The 20,919-nt window shown below is 36.3% G+C and overlaps 1 protein-coding gene across 2 annotated transcripts in view; it reads left to right on the top strand.

Moving 5' to 3' along the window:
* The window catches only part of COG6 (component of oligomeric golgi complex 6), a 53,677-nt gene that overhangs the window by 6,772 nt on the left and 25,986 nt on the right, over positions 1-20,919 (top strand). For both annotated transcript variants that reach the window (XM_069011733.1, XM_069011742.1), the window contains exons 5-10: positions 8,366-8,477; positions 10,439-10,521; positions 10,756-10,826; positions 12,004-12,097; positions 16,705-16,833; positions 16,942-17,033. In XM_069011733.1, coding sequence (XP_068867834.1) covers positions 8,366-8,477; positions 10,439-10,521; positions 10,756-10,826; positions 12,004-12,097; positions 16,705-16,833; positions 16,942-17,033 — 581 coding nt within the window. The remainder of the gene's footprint in view (positions 1-8,365; positions 8,478-10,438; positions 10,522-10,755; positions 10,827-12,003; positions 12,098-16,704; positions 16,834-16,941; positions 17,034-20,919) is intronic.

The following is a 20,919-nucleotide window of genomic DNA, read 5'->3' as shown; positions in this document are numbered from 1 at the left end:
TAGTTGTAGTTCAAGATGATTTTCAGTTTCCAAAGCTTCTTACCTGAGCTCGTGTTGGTTGTCCTAGTCTCAACTCTCTGTTGGTTATCCTCAGATTTGTGGTTTGAAGGTAGAGCTGCCCACCTGGAGTTTCCTGTAGGTAATCCTGATGAGCACTTTGGGACTTCCTATATTAGTGAAATGTGTGATTTTAAGACACCTGGGGTATTTGGGGTAGAAAATTACACGTTTGTCTCAGATTTAGGTTAATACTTCTGCATTCTTGGGTTTTTGCTTTGCAGCATTTTTTTTCTTGTTATTTAGGTTTTGAGCTTTAGACCTGCTTTGGCATAAATGCCAGATATAGGGTTTTACTTAGATAACAAATTTAAAAAGTAATTAATACAATTGCATTTTTGTATTTGTGAATATGTCAGAGTTGGTGCGTTTCTTTGGTCAATTAGGTTGCTTATTCTGAATTTATTTCCTCTGTGAAGTCCAGTTAAAACTACTGTACATTAGAAACAGAACAGTTTTCCTTCACACTACTTAAATTATGGTATCTGCTTAACATAGGAACTAGGATATTTTTTTTTCTTTTTTTCCTTAAAACTGAGACTTACCATAACTTAATAGAACCGTGTAGTGTGAAATAAAGTAGTCCAAGCCATCCAACCCATCTCTTCATAACATAAGGTTAAGATACTGCTTCTCAGTAACACAATCTTGAATAGAGTGTTCATTTTAATAAATTTTATAACAAACTTCTGTAATGAAGAAAAACTGAGGTAGTTAATTTAGACAATTTCTGGTAACTGTTAAAAATTTGCTTTCATTTCAGTTGTCTTCAGTAGATTTGTATGCTTTTACTTGAGCACACTAATATTGCTTTCAGGTTGCATTAGGTTTTTTATGAATAGTAACAAGGAGATGACTTTGTTTTCAAACAATGAACATCTGTTGTGCTTTAAAAGTTGTGGGTTTGTTTAATTGCTATTGCTAGTAGGCTGACAGAAAAAGAATCTTGCTCTTTGAAGTGAGATTTTAATAATAGCTTTCTCTGACTTGTTTCTCTTGTTATACCTGACTCCATTTTTTTTGGTTTTTTGTTGGGGTTTTTTTGTGAGAAACTAAAAACTTAATTGGAATACAAACTACTTCACCTTGCATCGGGAACAAGCATCCCAGAGTTCAATAATTCCCACACCAGAGAAATAACTTGTTTAGTTCCAAATACTGTGTGCAGAATGCCAGAAACCTGGCTTCATAGTAATTCTACCAGGCACTTAATAGTAAGATGTTGTGCAAGATGTTGTTTTTGAGGTTAGCCACAAGTTACAGTTGTCAATGTAACAATTGAGAAGAGAAACTAGAAGGTAATAGTTACAATATTAATTATTATAAAATTAAGTAAGAGCAGTTATGTGAGTGTATGTATATGCTCAGGGGCTTCACTGAAGATAAGTCTGCAGAAATACAAAAGTTGTTGAGAGCTAGAACTAGTGTTTTAGAACTAAAAACCACAATACTCTGAAAACTAGGAAAGAATGGGAATGGAAACGGCTCAGGTATTTTTTGAGTCAGGCTAATGGTTCAGAGCTTTTGTGGAGATTATGCACTTGAACACCTTTAGAAACTATCTTATTTTGCTACTCTCCCTTTATTGTGTTCTTAAACAGAGCGAAATTTGTGTTTTTTGATGTCAGAATTATTGTTAGTTATATCAATTCCACAAAAAATGGTTCACATAGCCCTGGGATTGTTTCACTTTTTAAAATACAGTTAAAGATGATTCCCAGACAGGAATGTAACAGTGTGTACTTCAATTTGTTTTAATTGAGTTACATTCAGACTAGTTCTTTATTTAAAGAATAACAAACACCATTCTTGGAATTAAGTCAATGATTTGACTGTCATGTCTGTGTTCAATACAAGCTCAGAAGTCTTAGGAAAAGTGTTTCAAAGTGTGCATCTGCTTCAGTAGTGCTATACTACTGATCTCTCATCCTTGTCTCTTGGTGGTGCCTTTTTCCTTTTCTAACAAGTAACTTTTTTGTTGTAGTCATTTTAGAAATTATGCAGGAAGTTCAGCACTATTTGTAGCAGGTTTTCTTTTATCAGCCTGTGCTAAGAAAAGTGGTGATCTGGTGGTTTGCATTGATGAGATGTATTTCATGCGTTGACCTTTGAAATTTGTATTTACATTTATTCCCATGAATGTGCTTCATGAGAAAAAGCAGTGTTTGCCTACACTTAATTACAATTCCATGTGGGGGAGGGTGAAGGCTTGAAATTCTGAGGCTTATTTTCTATCCTGACTTGTACCAAAGTACAGCATAGGTAAAAAGGTGCAGTACAGGAATAAAACCAGCTAAAATGGATCTGAAAGAAAGAAAAAAGTATTTTGTCACATTCTAGCCATAACCAGCAGAGAACATGCAAGGCCTTATTTCTTGCCAGCATTTCTGCCTGGAAATCATGTACTTTGTTGAGACATGAAGTACTCTTGGTCAGTATGAAATGAGGTATGGTTTTAGAGCTTGAGAAACATTCACCAGAAGTGCAGAATCAGTTATATGGTACTATTTCTGACTGATGTTTGTCTAATCTGCTTTGAGAAGAAAAACCCAGAAACAGAGAGCCTGTGGTCTTCACTGGAAATTGATTTTGGTTCTTTATTGTTTTCCTACTATCTGATTTAGTTCTCCTTTTGCTGCAGCTTAAGCTCATTTGTTTTGATCTTATTCCAGGTGGATGTAGAGAACAGTGTGTAATTTTCATGCCTTTGGCAACATTTTTGAATTTGATGGCAAATTTGAAGCTAGACTAAGCAGGCCCCTTTCAAGTGGCTTTATATCAGATTTTATAAAAGATAAAGTGAATATACCAGTCTGTTTGGTTTGGAAATAGCAAATAGCTCATCTTTACAAGATGGAAAAGAACACGTTCATTGGAAACACATTCCTTTTAAATTTAATCTCTGTGCACAACTGAGAAACCATGGATCATGGATCTTAAACATTGCTAAACGCTGATTTACCTAGTGTATGCATATCTGTATATAGCGCATGATCGCTGCAAAGTTTTGCATGTGAAAATTTTGTCAAGAATACGTACCCATCATATTTAGAGGAAGCCTAATCAGTATGAAAGTAGAAAATTATTGAATTTCTTGAATTTTTTTACAACATGTAAGATTTTTTATTCTAGTGTTTGGCAATCTGTTTGGTAAGGTTTTAATCATTTCAGTGCAGATGTGCTTGACTTTTGATTTAGCCTTTTCTATTTTTCCCCATTTATTTTTTTCACAGAATGTGTGAGATGGCAGGGCTGCAGCATTGCAGGCTGTCTTCAGATAGGGATTACAGGAGAAACCTTCTAAGTTTAAGTCCACTCCCCTGCTGCCACCTATTATTTGCATGATGACTTTGGTAAACTCATCAATTGTTCAACACATAACTAGTGTGTTATTTTTGCATTTTGTGTGTCTTGCTATTCGTGGAACACTTACCCAAAAGCTCGTTCTTTCCGGTAAAAGCCTTTCCCTGATTTCCAACCTAATTATTGGATATAAATTGTCTGTTTTCTCATCTTCTCCTTTGTCTTAAGAGCTTCCTTCATCTCCTGTGATAAATTGGTTTTTCCATTCCCATGATCATTCTGCTAGCTTTGCTCTAGTAATGCATTGTTCTTGCACACAGATGATCAGGATTGTGATCTATTTTCCAGATGAGGTCTCACTAAAGCCTTCTTAACTATTACTGCTATTTTCTTGTGTCCTGGAAACATTAGACAATTCACTGGGGTTTTTATGTCTTCCTATTTTTAATTAAGGAGAAAATCACATAATTTATTCTGTGATGAAATGAGTCACTGAATACCTCCTCACAGTATTTCAGTTCTACTTCAATAAGAGATGTGTTTGACAGATAAAATGCAGTATAAAAACATTTGTTCTCAGCATTTACAAATGCATTTTTGCACCTGTACTTACTCTTAAGAATGGTTTTGTGTAAATTTTGTGTAATGCTTGTGTGTAAATGTTTTGTTACATGGTCTTGTATATTTGCCTTTCACATGACAGGAAAACAATTCTTGCAGCTTTATATGAGTCTGTTAAAGATGGTTGTTATTTACTTACAAGTTAGAAATACTCCATTGTCCTGAGGCTTTAAAAATATATTGAATCCTCAGTACCACAAATCAAAAGTAATTTCAGAATGCTCTGCTCTGATTCATCCTAGGTGGAAGATGTATGTGGTGGCAAGATAAAATTAAGCTTTGGAAAAGTCTGCTTCTCCTCCACCTCACTTTTGAGCTGTCTAGGTGATAATCCTAACAAACAGTGCACATTTGTATTTCGTTCAAGGGAAAAGTGCATGAAGTGCATAGTTTTCCCAGCCTTTTGAGTTCTCTTGCAAAAGAATTCTGTCTCCCTGGTAACGATTAAAACTGGGGAAATTGCTCTTTGTTGGAATCCTGTCCTTTGCCCAAGCTCTAAATTCTACCAACACTTGGCACTTCCCTCTTTGCATTAGTGCAGGATTCCCATAAGCTGTTAGTTTTGTTCCTTTATACAGGAGTAACTTTGTTAAAAGAAAAAGCATAAAATTTGGGATAAAACATGGTATGGCCTTTCCTCATCTGTACTGCACTGCTTAGAATTTAGAAATCATTTTATCTACAGAAAGGCCGGTGGATCTTGAAGGTGTCTGCACACAGGTACTGACTTCTGTGGGTTATATGTAAGACAGCCTTAAAATGGCTTTTTTTGTTACCTGCATTGTGTTTTGTATGGCACTTACTGCAGTGAAATGATTATAGCAACCTTGAGTGGCATTTTAATCCATTGCCCTGCCTTAATAAGATAGATTAAATTCTACTTAAATATCTGTAAGCTTGTGTGTGAGGAAATAAATACAAAAATAAATATATAGAGAGAAAAAAGTTGAAAACAAATGTGAGTGTATTGATCTCAGTAATACTGTACACTGCCAGGCAAAAATCAAAGGCATGTACAATTTACATATTTTGTTCCTGATCTATCATCTGGGATATAGGGTCTCTTTCTTGTGCAGATTGATAACCAAGGCAACTTTCACAGCCATCTCAAGCAGAACTGGCTAACCTGGATTCTGAAACTTAGTAGCTTCTTGAAATCCTGTGTGCTTTGTTAAGAGCTCAAAAGAAACAGCTTTATCACAATTCAGAGACATGCTTTTGTTTAGGAGAGATGTTTGTCACCAATTCCCAATCCCTATCTTGAGAAAGGTGAGTGAAACATTGCTGCCACCTTGAGGTTGTTGCCTTGTGAGTACCTTGTGAAACTTGGCTTGCCCAGTGTGCTTGAGTTTAATGTGTTGACTCTATTTTACAAAAGTTAATTATTGGGAGTGCACGGAGTCCATCAGTGTGCAGTTGTGGCAGGTGTTAGCCCAAGACACAGCCAGGGATGGGAATGACTTTAAAGTAGGATGTTTGATCAAACCTGGTTCTCCGTATGGAGGGAGGACGGTGAAGAGTGAGGACTTGCAGAAGGAGAGAGATTCATTAGCAAGATTGTTCTTTTTTTATAAAAGAGGAGTAAAATGGGGCACAGAGTTCCGGGACAGACTCACTATCATGGTGTTTGTACAGTTCCTGACTCTGTTCCTTGTTCTGCCACAACCCTAATTCCAGCTGAAAACTGCTATACCCAGTATACCGCACTTCTTAAAATCAGACTTCCTCCTACCCCCAGTTTGGTGGAAGTATATATTCAAAAAATCTGAAGAACACAAGATAATAAGTGGAGATCTTGTGTAAGAGCACCTAAAAGTTTATGCACTCAGGAGGGTACACAGGCTCGAAGAACAGAAGTTTCTCAGCATCCCATCTGCTTCTCTGTTTATGGAAGCTTGGTCTCAGTTGAAACCAAAGAAGGCCTTGCATTTGCCTTCTCTCATCTCCTTGCTACCTTCCTTCTCTTACTTAAAGGGAGGGATAATCCAGTCTATTTTCAGCTTTGTGGATTGAGACTTCCATCACAAGAGGAGAGACTTGGAGCAACTATTAAAGTTAATCCACTAAATCACATTTTCTGTTGTTTCAACCAAATACAGTGATTATGATGTTGAGGCATTAGACTTGCTCAGCAAACTGTGTGAAACAGGAGTGCTTTGTTGAAAGCAGCATCACTGTGTTAGATTTTAAGTGTCCTTGGCTGATTTTCAACTTGACTAGGCATCATGATGCCTCTAGGATTTTCTTGAGTCCTAATATTTAAAATTTTGATTATTAGTAGTAGTAGTTGTAACTTATAATTGGAATTACCTCTTCTTATACCCCAGAGGAGTTCTGAAGTGTATTTTTCATCAGTTTCTTAGCAGCAGTGAAGTCAATGCCCTCTTGCCTCTGACAGCTCCTGGTGCTGGCACACCCCAGTCCCTTAGCGCAGGCTGTGGTAAACCGACTTAGAAAATACATTTAATCTCCACACCTGAGAAGTAAAATCTTCTGGATTTTTTCCTGCCAGATTTGTTCCCTGATCTGATTCACTACATGATACTATAAACAGTGTGCCTGGCACAGTGGGAAGGTCCATACAGGGCAGGGATGATCAGGGTTGGCTGAGGCAGCCTAAGCTGCATTATGTTACTGCAGAGCAGACCTGACCCATCTTTCGTCCATGTTGGGCAATTTCATAGTTAATCTCAGAACATCTCTTACAGGCCTAATATTGATTTAAAGATAGTCTTTCATTAATATCTTCATGTCTATGTCCTGTATGTTTTGTAGATCACTTGTCTTGGTATTTTTGCTTCTTATACCATGACTTGCTCTTTTCAGGTTTTACTACATAAATCTTCCTTGAATGTGTTCAAAATGGTGTTGTTCTATTCCCCTTCCACTGTGTTGGAAAGTGCCATGATTTTCATGGATTCATCTGCCTGTATAGTTGGTCAAAATCATCCTCCATCACTCTTGTTCCTTTTCTGAGAAACATTTGGCTTCATGGAGACCCAAAATTTGCAATTGTAGAGTTTACTTAGGGAAAATTAAATAGATAGATTGATTTTAAGCATTGCAAAACTGTCAGTGTAAAGATAAAATCATTATATTTGCCTAGGACCCCAGTGAAACCTGAATTATCAATTCAAGATGTGGTATTAAAGCATATGAGTTTTTGGTTTTCCTTTTTGATTAGGTCTCTTCTGTGTAACTTAGAAGTACTGGCTTGTTTTCCCCTTTGATTTTCATGAATTTTACTGTTAAAGCACTGTTGGATTTTATATTAGTCTCCCTCCTGCTGTCCAGTATGCTAGAGCATTGACAATTGCAGAACATTTAATCTGATCTCTGAAAGAGTTTGTGGAACTGCAGGGTGGGAAAGTCATCCATGTCTACAGAAGGAAAGCCAGTTTTCCACACTTCTTAGCTGAATGAAGTTCACATACTAGTTGGATAGTAAAGAAGGGGTAAATAAATGAAAGCTTACTTTCCAAGCTTTGATCTTGCAAGGAAATTTAATTATACAGTATATAGAAGTGCACTTGCCTATCTTACCACCCTGTAGCAACTGTGTATTTATCTTGCAGTAATTATATCACATTGGACGCTGAAATGATCTTAAGGGAATTGAGCCTTATTCTTCTGCAAATAACTAATTAGTGCCATCTCAATGTCCTGAAAAGGTAGTCTTTATTTCCTGGAATACTGTGTGCTCAAACGACAGTTTGAGGAAATTTTCTGTTGTTATAGGAGTCCCAGTCCATTCCATTTGGGTCCTTCTGTGGTTGTGAGGTGTGTGACAAAACGTGCAGGAAAATGCTGCCCATGAGGTGGTGTTTGCATATTGCATCCCAGCTGTGTTTGTTTCAGGAAGGGTAGTCAACAAGAGAATTAGCCATTGCATTTTGATTTTGATTGCTCGTGAGATTAGTAAATTGATATCCCAACTGTATGGTGTTACAAAGAAATGGATCTGCTCTGCAGAAAAGTAGATTAATCTAAGGTTAATTTTGTCATTTTGGGTACTATAGGCTTTTCCTTTTCTTGGTGAATTTGAAAGGAAATAATTGCAAGCATTACAAGTGTACAAGCACAAAGTATCTGGATTTAGAGAACTTATGATACAAACGCTAAAGGAATATTATTTTAAAGAACTTAGTAATTTTCGAATGTGTTAACATACCTTTATATTGTCTTTACTGAATAATCTGTGTAATCTTAATAGAAGATTGTATGTGAAAAAGCAACTCCAGTGTTTGATGGCAAGAATGTGCTACTGTAATTTAATAATACCAATTTCTGCTGCTGGTTGTATTTCCAAAAGTACGAATGTGAAAAAGAATTCTTAGGGATAAGCATAAAAAGCTAATAACCTCTTCACTTTGTTTTATTACAGTCAGAGATTAGAAATGAAAGCACAAGTTGCAGATGCATTCATAGCAAAATTCCAGCTGACACCAGATGAAATGAATCTGCTTCGAGGCACGAAAGATGAGCCAATTACTGAGGTAGCTCAATGAACATTAAAATCTTTGCCCTGAACTAAAATGTAGAAATGCCCTAGCTGAATTGTACATGAGATCTTATTTTCAGTTTGCAATTGAATTTTTTATGGAGGAATGTACCTTTTAACAGAATGGTGAATTTCTGATGAGTTTGAAATGTGTGATGAAAGATTCAGGTAAAGAGAAAGAAAATCAACATTAAATTCTAGTTTGTGTAGTGATGTAATGAGTTTGAGGCAAATGAGCTCTCATGGGATTCTACACCTTTATGAAGTGTGAATTTTCAGTGAAGACATTTTAAAACTTCATGACACTCAAAGCAAATGAGAAGCTTGAAGCTCTCTACTACTGCCTTAGTGCATATGTGTGTACATTTTGCATATTCATGTATGTAGGTATTCAGTGACAGTATATGCTGGGGCTTTCCCTCAATGTTATTTGGTTGCTGAAGACACTAGGTGCTGATTTGCTTTAGCTACCTTCCAAAACAAGTTTTGGAATATGTTTATGGTTTGAATAAGAAGACATAGTAAAAGGAAACTTGCTCTACAGTAAAAGCAAACTGAATAATGAAAGAATTGAGTATACTTAATAGACTTTTTTATTATTGTAGTTGCATGGAAAGCTTCACATACTATGTCTCAGCAGGTAGTCCAGGTTTATCTCATTTTCACAGGCATCCTGTTCGCAGTTAAAGCCTATTCAAAACATGGAACTTATAACCATAAACAGTGCTAATGATAGCATAAATGGATTGTGCTAAATAATTGTGCACTTGAGTAATTGCTGTATGCTTTTGTACCACTATTGCCATGAAAGAGCATTCAGGTTTCTAGAAAGCATGTATTGCAGGGAACAATGACAGCAGGGCTGTGCCAGTTATCCGTGATTGGTCTGTTTGATACTTTGTCTGAAAAATGTGCAGAAGTGACTGAGATGAAACAGTTGTGCTGCTTTAATTGGCAGACTTCAATAACATCATGCGTGTGCATCACTCTGATAGAATCAACCAGTGTGCTTAAAACACCTTTAGTCAGACTTCTGGTTTGGAAATTTTCTTTTTCCCTGAAGGAAGAGTGCTTTGGGTTTTTCTAAATGTGGTCTTCAACACAATTGATGCAAGGCAGTAGATTAAATTGCTGGCTTATTTTACTTGGAATATGTCTATTTTTATGTGACTTGAACCAGAATGAAACTATTTTCCTGAGCAAACTGTATTCAAAATCACAGAGGATGTAACAAGCGGTTGCATCCGAATTAGCTGGTCTCCTCCAAGGCATTTGAAATATGTCTTCATAAAAGGCGTGTTGGAAACTGTTACTGGCTTTCCATTTGCACTCTGAAACAGTAACAAAGTAACCTTTTTAGCCATCTGTCCTTGTCTTCTAGGGTTTGGGTTTTTTCTTCGTTGCTACTGTTGAGTTACTCACCAGAGAAAGGTTGTTTTGGAAAACCTTAGTCCAATCCATTGCAAATGGGGGTTTTTAATATATATATTTTTTTAGAAATAGTTACCCCATTTTATGAATATAAAAAATATCAACCTGAAATCGTTGTACTTTACAATGTTTCATTTTGCTCTTTAGTGGCTAACAGTAATGGGAGACAGTGATGTCATGCATAGCAGTGTCCTCAAAAATCTCCCTAGAGTGTTACCTAATGAATGTTAAACACACATACTACCAAGACAGATTAAAAACACATCTTTACTGCTTTTTTTTTTTTTTTTTGGTGGAAGAAGAGTTTGATGCAATGGGAAACTTAAAAAATCCTAAGGCTCTTAGGGTGGAATGAAAGATAAGAAGTGGCAGAGGCGGGGTGTGAATTTTAAAAGCAGCATTTGGAACACAGACCTGCAGGAAACTTAAGAATGGAATTGAAAGAGGGAGTATAGAGTGCTAGAGATTTGAATAGAAATTACTGCTTTTACACACTGCTTGTGTTTTATTTTTAAATTGATTTAGGATTTTTTCAAGGCTTTGGGACGAGTAAAACAGATTCATGATGATGTCAAGATTCTCCTCCGAACAAATCAGCAAAGGGCAGGGTGAGTCCTACTTAAATGAGCGCAAGAGAACCATTTACAGTTAAAAGCAGAAGTTAAAGCAAGGTCTCATTCTTTGCTTCATATGACTATACAGAATATTTTGCAAAAAAAACCCAAACAACATTTTAAAATACTCAAAAATTTAATAGTGGTGTGTTTTATTTGACTTGCACATGCCTTTGCTAGTACTGCCTAAAATAGTATTTGCAAATAAACTTTGTATTTGTCTTGTAGCTTGGAAATTATGGAACAGATGGCTTTGCTGCAAGAGACGTCTTATGAACGACTTTACAGATGGACTCAAAGTAGGACTAAGAATGTTTTTATGTTTATGAATATTATTATAATGATTCCTTTAATTCTTTCATGTGGATTGAACTTCGCAAAAACCCTTTCCAAGATATATTAACATTTTGCTTTCCTTCTTAGAGAAAGGTGTGTTCTGAACCAAATAGTTAATTGGTGATTCTCTCATTTTTTGGGCCAATTTCATCATTATAAATGTGGATTATTTATTTGTGTTTTTAGTAGATGGTTTTCCACAAAGACAACTACTACATTTTGGTAGTCCAAACAAATTTTTAATTATATTGAATTTCATTTCTTTGCGAGTTACAGGGAAGTTGTTGGTTTTAATGATTTGATAGTAAGATCCAGTTTAGTGGTGGATTACTTTTAGAAAATTAAAAAAAAAAGCCACCTCCTTTTGTCAGGATGCTCTTTAGAATGATAGTAGGCTTTTGGTTGTTTTTTTTTTTTTTTTTTTTTGCATATGTACTCCTGATGTAGCCGTCCAGGTTCAGTGTAACACCTTGATAATGTAAAACATAGGTGCATTTTTTATTACTCCCCTCTTCTCCCAAGCAAGAGACTGTCTCACTGGCAGTAAGATTCATGGGGAAAAAAAATGATGCATTGTGATTTTTATATTCATTAGCTGTTCTTCAGTGGATGCTGAAACCTCAGATAATAGTTGTGGTTTCACCCTAATGAAAAGTCATAATTTTTCTGCCAATGTTTGATTTAGTTTATATGATTTCCACATTCTTGCTTGGAATATACAAGATTGTGTAGTTATTTTGATGAAAGAAAAAAAATAACAGAACCAAATAGCAAAACAAGCAGCTTGCTTAAGTACTTGCTCTGTTTTTTCTTAATAGTTTACCTAAATGTGGTAAACAGTTACAAAGGAGCCCAACAACATTCTGAAGGTTGAATGAGTCAACATTTGTATGTGGGTGCAAACAAATACTAAGCTTCCTTTAATCTTTTTTATTGTTGAAGTTTGTGATGGACGTGCATTTTACAGTACTGCTTGCAGGGGAATTTAATTGTATTAACTCTAACTAGCCCAGGTAGCATATTCTGAAGTCTTCAAAATCAAAAGCCTTTGAGTTTTTAACTCATTTTCTTGTTTGACAACCTGTATAAAATGTATTACAGTGTGAAGAATGTACTTTTATTTGGGTTGATGTTTTATAGATGAATGCAGGACATTGACACAAGAATCATGTGACATTTCTCCAGTTCTCGCTCAAGCCATGGAAGCCTTACAAGATAGACCTGTCCTGTACAAGTAAGTGTTTGCTATTACCTCTAACAGAAACTAGTATTTTGAGCTTATAAAACTTAAAGATGGGCATGAATTACAGTGCTAAGGCTGGTGGCACTTTGGTCCTGTGTCAAATTTAAAACAACACAGAAACTTAAGTTATAAAAAATCATATTTCAACTACTTTAAATTTCAGAAGTCTTTTTGATGTAATTATGGTACAGGAAATGTCATTGGACTTTTTCTAACTTAAAAGTTTCTAATTAAATTAAAATGTCAGACTGTTTTAATTTAAATGAATTGTTAATTTCTGTGCTCTCATTCTAGGATTTTTCTGAAGTAAAAAATCCTGTCCAAAACATGTGATTGTGTAATTTAAATCCCCAAAGTAAAAAATTGGTAAAGGCTAATTAGCTTTTACTGAAATGCCTGTGGTAGTAAGAATGTCTTCCATTATGAGTTATACAGTAATCTATTAAAAACTTCTCTAAAGTTTAGAGGTATTTATATATCTATATCTATGTATAAAATACTACTGTTCTTATTCAGAATTTGCTGAAGGGTTGTTGAACTAAATTAAATGGTACTTAGGAGAGTCAGCCACGAGGTGGCTCTCTAAGAACTGTTTATTGGGGTGACCATACCCAAAGAGGTGGTATTTACCCTTCTTTGGTTTTTGGGATTTTTGTTTTCGTTGTTTTTTTTTTTTTTTTTTTTTTTAAATTTGCAACTATTGCAAATTACTTTCAGCTACAGGTATCCAGGACAGCAGAGTAACAGGCAGCCTTTCAAAGTCTACCCTTGTCTTTAAGAGTGTCAGGTGTGCAAAGTTGTAGGTACATGACACTGTAAAGCTCCATGTAGCCCTTCACAGGAAAAATGAATAGTGCACATGCACCTTAAAAATGCTGTCAGTGTGAGAGATCGCTCAGATCTTGACATGATCAGTCAGCTCTGCTGGTTAATGTGAGGGAGAAGTGGTGTCACTTGACCTCCCCAGCTGTTGGATGTGGTGCGTTGCACTGTTTCAGGCCATAGCTGGGGATTGCAGTCCTTTCTTGCCTTCTGTCTTCTACACCCTCTTTTAAAACTGCAAAAGATTGGGCACTACTCTGTTTACAACATTTTATGGGGTTCTTTTTAGATACAGTTTTATTTTCTGTAATGAATACTTTGTTGAAATATGATACTATAAAACTTCATAAAATCATTGTTTTGCTTTCTTAGTTCAGGGAAAAAAGCCCATCTTGTGTATAAATCCACTGCTGGCCAGTCTAAAATAAATCTGCAAAAGAGAATTTTTTTTTTCTGACACTTCTCTCACAAACAATGGTAATAGTATTAGCAAAGAACTTGATAGGTAAGACCTTTCCTCTACCAAAAGGGCAAAAATAAACATGACTGTAGAAGATGCAGGCACGTGTCTCTCATACAGATTATCAGGCTTAATTACTTGCTACAACAGTATTATCAAAATTGCAATACTGATGCTTTACATTTTAAATCTCAAGATTTAGTTTATTCCCTTCAAAAAAATTTTGTATACCTTTAAGTAACAAAGTGCTGAGTTCATAATGTAGAAGTTAAGTCACAAAAGAAAATAATTCTGTTTTTTGCTTTATGTGTATAAGCACTGCTGTGTGAACTAAACACTTTCCGTCCAACTCAGTGCTCTTGCATCTGATAAAGATTGTGATTCGATTGACTGAAAGTGAATAAGATGGAGAAGGACAAGAGTTTAGAAACAAATCTACAAATTCTTGTTTCCTTATATTGACGTATGTCTTGTTAAAAGTGTCAGAAGGATTGTACCATGGATAGACTTTGGGGAACTGCAGTCAGTAGGGATGTAAAATAAACGTTTCAGATTGGTTTTCGCTTCCTGGCTCTAACAGAAGAATTGAAAACTGTTTCCTAGAAAATGCATGGAGACATAGCTCAAAGCAGTGTACCTCTTCTAACATCCACTCAGGTTTCCAAAGTTTTTTTTCTACCTCCTTCCTCTTTCCCCAGTGATCATTACTGTATATTTTAAGCATTAAGACTGGGTTGAAAAGAATCCAAATGTTGTTTTCTTCTCCGATCATGAGTATGTGTAATAACATAGCAGTAAATACTGTGTTCTAGTGTAAATAACAGTTATTGCTGAATTTTTTAAGATGCAGGATTTTGTAATGCTATATACCCTATTCTACTGAGAGCAAAAAGAAAATTAGTAGTTTTCTTTTTAAAGCAAAGTTATCATTATTAAATGCTATTTTCAAATCTAATAATGTTAAGATCTGTTTCACTGCTGTATATTTAATGATCTATTGTATAGCTGCTTATTGGAGAGGAAAAAAAAGCTAACTGGTTTCTATAGACACTTGAGATTTTTCATTCCAATATTGCTCATTCTAGACAGTGGGCAGTTGTCAGATCCTAGATCTCTTCCACTTTTAATTGCATCATGTTTGTAAATAGTAATTTATTAGAATTATTTTGTTGGACTTTTTTTAATTGCAGATATTTACTCTCTGAGTTAACAAGTACAGTGCATAAAGAAAAAGGCTTAAACAGAAATTTCCAGATTCTTCAGTGTGCTCTTTCCCCACCGCTTTCAAATAATAATTAAAAAGAACTAAACTGAAGGTTCCCTCAGACTTTTTATGGTAGAGTAGAAATCTAATTGAAATTAATGTCAAACATTTTTGAAACCATATATTATTTTCTTTTAAGTTTTGTTCTCCACCTCTATTAAATGCAGACTTAAATAAGTCAGTGAATAATATTCTTTTTTATTATTTTACACTTATTCCTCTGCTGGGTGTCATGGGTGACACCATGCTTACTCTTTGACATTTTTTCAGTTATATTGTAAAAATAAACTGTAATGCGTATTTTATTTTTCCCTTTGTAGTTTGTGCATTGTTCAAAATGCTTAAATTGGTTAAAAAAAATAGAAATGTTCTGTGGCTTGCAAGTATAACAGGGATGTTACCAGTGTTCATTTCCCATCCTTCACTTGCTTTCATGCTTTAATGCAAACAGAAAGATAGCCTGCTCAAGAAATGAGCCGTGTGTAAGCTATTGGCACCTCCTCTACCACCAGCAAGCCACTTAAGATGCAGCACTCTGGGCTGTAATTGTTCATCCATTAAATATCTATCTCAGACTTCTTTGATTAAAATCAGTGAACAACTATCAAACGAATGTAAGCTTGTTCCTACTAGTCATGTGGTAGCCTAGAAGAAGGAAGAAGCCTTTTGTTGCAGTACAATAAATTGCTGCTTCTGTCAATCAGCTGGACCATATGCAAACAAGAGTCCCAAACCTGTCAAAGATGCTTATGTGTACAAAAATTGAAAAGCTGAGTTTTCATTTATTTATTTCTGTGGGGTAAGGGAATGGGGGGGTCAAGGAAAAGTTCTCTCTAGTATATGTTTAGAGGAGTCAAGAAAATCACAGAATGTGCTGAGTTGGAAGAAACCCACAAGGATCATTGAGTCCATCTCCTGGCCCTGCACAGGACACCCCAAGAGTCACACCATGTGCCTGAGAGCACTGTCCAAACACTTCCTGAACTCTGTCAGGATGGTGCTGTGACCACTTCCCTGGGGAACCTCTTCCAGTGTGCAAGCCACCTTCTGGGTGAAGAACTTTTTTTTTTAATATCCCAACCAAACCTCCCCTGACACAGCTGCAGGCCATTCCCTCAGTTCCTGTCACTGGTCACCACAGAGAAGAGATCAGTGCCTGCCCCTCCTTTTCCCCTCACAAGGAAGTTGTAACTGCAATGAGGTCTTCCCTCGGTCTCCTCCAGGCTGAACAGACCAAGTGACCTCAGCAGCTCCTCATATGGCTTCCCCTCAAGGCCTTTCACCATCCTCGTGGTCCTCCTTTGGACAATCAGTAGTAGCTCAATGTCTTGTTCATATTGTATCACCCAAAACATCACTTAAGGTGAGGCCACCCCAGTGCAGAGCAGAGAGGGACAATCCCCTCCCTTGTCCAGCTGGCAGTGCTGTGCCTGATGCACCCCAGGACACTCTGCAGAAGCAGTCACTTGATTTTCTACCCTCACCCCCACCCTTCTTTTTTTTCAATAGTAGTAACCTGATCCTGGGAAGACTACAGCTGGGAAACACAGTGCCAAGTACTTATTTCAGTCTCTTTTGCAATGGTGTCAGAGGAGGAACACTAGAAAAACTGTTCAAATTCAGTAGAAAAACCCCACAAATGTGACAGGTAATTAATTTAGCCTGGAAACAGAGCTGTCCAACGAAGAAAGGAGAAAAGGACTGTGTCTATGTGTGTGTGTGTATATATATATATATATATATAAAAAAGACTATATATTGCAGCGCCTGTCTGCAATAACAGAAGTCTCGTCTCATCTTACACATTTGCTCTAGAAAAGACAGGTGACAACATGAAATTTCTCTTCTCCTGTTTGTCAGATGTACCTAGGCAGGGCAGGATGATGGAAATTCTGACATCATCAGATGATTTTGAATGTTTTGTAGTAGAAGCATTGATGCAAGATTTCTAGAACCATAAAAACAGGTAGTTGTATTAGCTGTGAAGTTGAACTAATCAACTGTGGTCAGGGAAACTGTTTTTTTTAACCTGTTTTCATGTTTCAATAACAGATACACACTGGATGAGTTTGGGACAGCTAGAAGGAGTGCTGTAGTCCGTGGCTTTATAGATGCTCTTACTAGAGGAGGTCTGGGAGGTACTCCCCGCCCTATTGAAATGCACTCTCATGATCCTCTGAGGTACAGTACTAACAAGAATGTATATGAAATAATCTTTTTTGGGTTGGCATTTTGAATTCCTGACTCCGTAAACCATTGATTGACACTGAAATTTCTGTCTTTGTGTAGGTATGTAGGAGACATGCTGGCCTGGTTGCATCAAGCTACAGCTTCTGAGAAAGAACACTTAGAAGCTATGTTGAAGCTTGTAACTATTCAAGGTAGTACTGGTTTTAAAACATAAATTATGAAGTGATAGTAAGTCTGCGATAAATAAGCAAGCGCGATTAGTTTCTTAGGCTGGGCTTCAGTTAAAAGTCTGAGTTTAAATTTATCCTCAAAATAATCTCAGAATAGCTGGTGGTTGCATTCTGCCAAAAGAAGGCCCATAACAAAACAGAGTATTTAAAAATGTACTCATTTATTTTACTGTACTTGTAATAGATTTACACTAAATTTACAAAGTGGCACTTTAGAGTGTAGCTAAGAGTTCAGAAATTGTTTGTAATGTATTACAAATATTGTAATTTCCTTGAAAACATTGTTATTGCTTATTATGTTGATAATTTCTATTATGCCTTTGCTCTTTTGTTTAGTAATTTTTTTAAAATATCATTCCTTGTTCCTGTAAGTCTCTTCATTCTATGCTACAAGGAAAATGGAATTTTCATCTGTCATTTAACATTATTCCAGGTTTATAGAGGTTGAAGTAGGCTGCTCACAGATAGATGAAGCTTTTTAATATCAAAGCTGTCCTTCATTTCAGAACTGCAGATTCTCATGCTTGGTCTTTAGCCCCTTTGCTTTGTTTTCAGTAGATTGAACCTATACTTTAAAGACTTTTATCCTGTAGAAGCTTTAGAATGGTTTGCCACCATAGCTTCAGAGAAAGGTATTTTTTTATAAATTAAGCATGTGTACTCAATTGTAACAAACTCATTGTAAGAACTTATATTTGATCTGTATCTGGTGAGCTCTTCAGATTGTATGTCTCAGTCCTACTCTGGGTTTTAAAGTGAATACGTATTCTGATTTTCCTTAATGCTGTAAGTATTAATTGGCTTTCCTTATTAATGGTATATGGGAAAGGAGGCTGTTTAGGACCTGTTGTAAATCAAACTGGAGGAATGCTGTTGTTTTTTAACTACAATTACAGTGTACTTTAGTAGTGAATTTAATATTGTTTGCTGACACTATTTCGGGGAGACAGGAAAGCAGGCCTCATGATGGTTTTAGTGTAGAGAAAAAGACATGGCAGTTCTTTGTAGATGACTGTTGCTTCTGCTGGAAAGCTGGCCCCATGGAGCATGTAAATGTGTCTGGTTCTGCTGTGGGCTGGACTTCTGCTACTGCACTTTGTTATGAAATTCTCCCACTTCTTTGTCTAGTGCTTTGCTTAACTATGAAGTTCTTTGGCCTTCTGACAGGATGTTGGGCTGAGATGATATGACCATGAAATGAGATATATTTAGAGCTTTTCAGCCACAGAGAAAGATACTTGATAATGGAGAGAATATAAATATTTGGGGGAGAAGTTTCCGACAAAAAATCATCAGGCCAAAACCTTTTTGTGGAGACACTGGTATAAACAGGAGATTCAGTATTTCAGTCTGAAGGAAAAATATGTTTTCCTAAGCTCTCCAGGAGTGGATCTGTTATCACTGTTGTAGTTTTTAAGAAATGTAAAGAGGAATTCTTACTCTCATACTGGGAGCAACAAAGCTTGGGAGGTGCTGTCTGTAGCTATTCCTCTGTGTCTTTGGGGAAATTTTTTTGATGGCAGGGATGGTGATGTGATAAGGTCTGTAAGACAAAACAGTACTTAATAGGATACCACTGGATTTAGCAAGAAACATTTATGGGCAGTGAAGCCCCGAGGTACCTTGACATTGTATGTTCTTCATAAATTTAGATCCTGAATTGGTAGTGAGGAAAGCATCTGTGGTACTGAGAAACTCAAGTTGAATTTTCTATGTTTTTGTGCAGTCTGGCTGTGCAGGCTACAGTAAAAATTGAGTTAATTTCACGTAGCCGTTTAACAAGTGGACATCTTGTTTATTTGCAGTTAGAGATAAGGACAGAGATTTGCATCTTCAGAGTGCAGATCTTCCCAACAAAATTTGAGATCTAATGTAAGCATTTCTGGAGACTTTCATCCCAAACTGGGATTTTTCTCCATTCCCCTATAGAGGGAGCCCAAGCAACTGTCATAGATAAAACACCTATCTGGCAGTCTGAAGTTAGGTCAGTCAGATGTTTTCACTTCAACTTGAGTAGTTTTTTGCAGATGGAACTGCTTCTATAATTTTCATTCAGGTGTAGCTGTTCTGAGTTCAGATTTCTGTTTAAATTCTCCTATAAGCCCTGTGTAATTTCAGGGCTGTGAAGAGTGTGGTAAATCACAGCTATACAAAAATTTCCCTTCTCAAAAAACAACAAAAAAAGCCATACCTGTTGGTGCAATACAGGTGGATTTGGTCCCACTGGATGAAAAGTTGTATGAATTACACTTTTTTTTTGAGAAACATTTCAATCCTAGTTTTTACTTTTAAATGACCCAACTATGTAGCCCATAAGCAGAGTATACAAGAATGGCTTTTTAAAAGTTTTAAAATGTTAAGCTTGCAAAAATTAGCTGTTTAAAATTAATCTGATCAAAAACGCTATTAAAATTTTAAGCACTGAAAACACAATCAGGAAAGTTTTAACTCTTTTGCTGGACAAGCTAAAGCATCTGGTTTTCCTCTTCAGAGTTTAGGTATTCTGCTAGCAGGAGCCTTGCAGTCATACAGAGATCTTCTACTTGAAAGGAATGGAGAATTGCAGGCATTTTAAGAGATGCAGTAGAAACCAATTTTTCATGGAGTTACAGGAACCCAGATGGAACAGAAGCTAAACTAAGTCCAAAAAAAAGATCTCTCCTTTTATAGAAGGATACACAGAGAAAAATTATATATGGTTTACAAAGGAGTTGGAAGCGTATCTTCAGTTATGAGCTGTATTCTAAAAGTTACTTTGGAACTCTAAGAATTGTTTATTCTGTAATTCTTTTATGTCAAACTTGCACACTTATATAACCCATTCTGCTGGAAGATTTCACTGCTTTTGGAATCCAGATATTCTAATTGGACATGAAAATACATGCGAAGGCACAAGCATGTGGTATATCAAAATTTCTATTCCATGTCCTTTGGTATTCAAGCTTGTATATTTTTTGAGCTAAAATTTTCATACCAAACAACTTGTTTTTAAGTCAATCTGGTCTAGATACACTATTCAAATATGTGCTAGGTGCTTGTTACATTGATGAACGGTACAAGTGTGACTGTTCCTACTAAAAAATGTGTAAATTGCTAAGGTCTGTCTGGGAGCTAGCCATTACGTAAAAGAGCATGCACGCTGTGGTTTGTAATCTTGCTTTCTGCCTTGATCAGTACTCAAGTATATAAGCATATTTTTATTACCTTACTAATTCAGTATGTTGAAATTCCTACAGCCACCACACTGAATTCAGTTGTTACTGCTTATGTGGCTTTTCATGTAACTTGGTGTAAAGAGGCATTGGCACAGACCTCTGATCTTCCATTATTTTTACTCTCTGAGGTAATCTCTCTTAGTCTGAACTAAGCAAAATATAGCTTCAGGTCACCTGATTTCTGTCACATGTCACAGTCAGTTTATTTACTTTAATTGCATGGGTCCCATCTGAAGATGAACTCCTGTTGACAAGTTTTAAATTAGAATTAAAGTATTGCTTTCTCCATAAATCTGTTCTGAGTTGTTACTGAAGTGAGAGCTTGAGGATCTGTTGCTTTCAGTTTGATTGATTTATGACAGCACTGGTTGCCATGCAACAATTCATTTGTGTTTCGTGATAAGATAGGGCAATATTCTCTTTTGTACATCGTTCTGTGAAAGATGAGTTTCAATTGCTGCTGGGGAGGAAGCGTTTCCAGTGCTGCAGCACGCAGTATTGTGGAGGTACACATGTCACTTCATTGGTAACAATGCCGTGAGCTCGTCAGTATCCAACACTGACAGACACATGTATTTGCCAGTCAGGCCTTTCAAAATGGTGTGTACTGCTGCTCCTTGAGCATCTCACTG

Source organism: Aphelocoma coerulescens, chromosome 1, assembly GCF_041296385.1.
Source record: "Aphelocoma coerulescens isolate FSJ_1873_10779 chromosome 1, UR_Acoe_1.0, whole genome shotgun sequence".
NCBI classification, from domain to species: Eukaryota; Metazoa; Chordata; class Aves; order Passeriformes; family Corvidae; genus Aphelocoma; species Aphelocoma coerulescens.
Note: the sequence above shows the minus strand (reverse complement) of the source record. Positions and strands in the feature narration are given on the sequence as shown.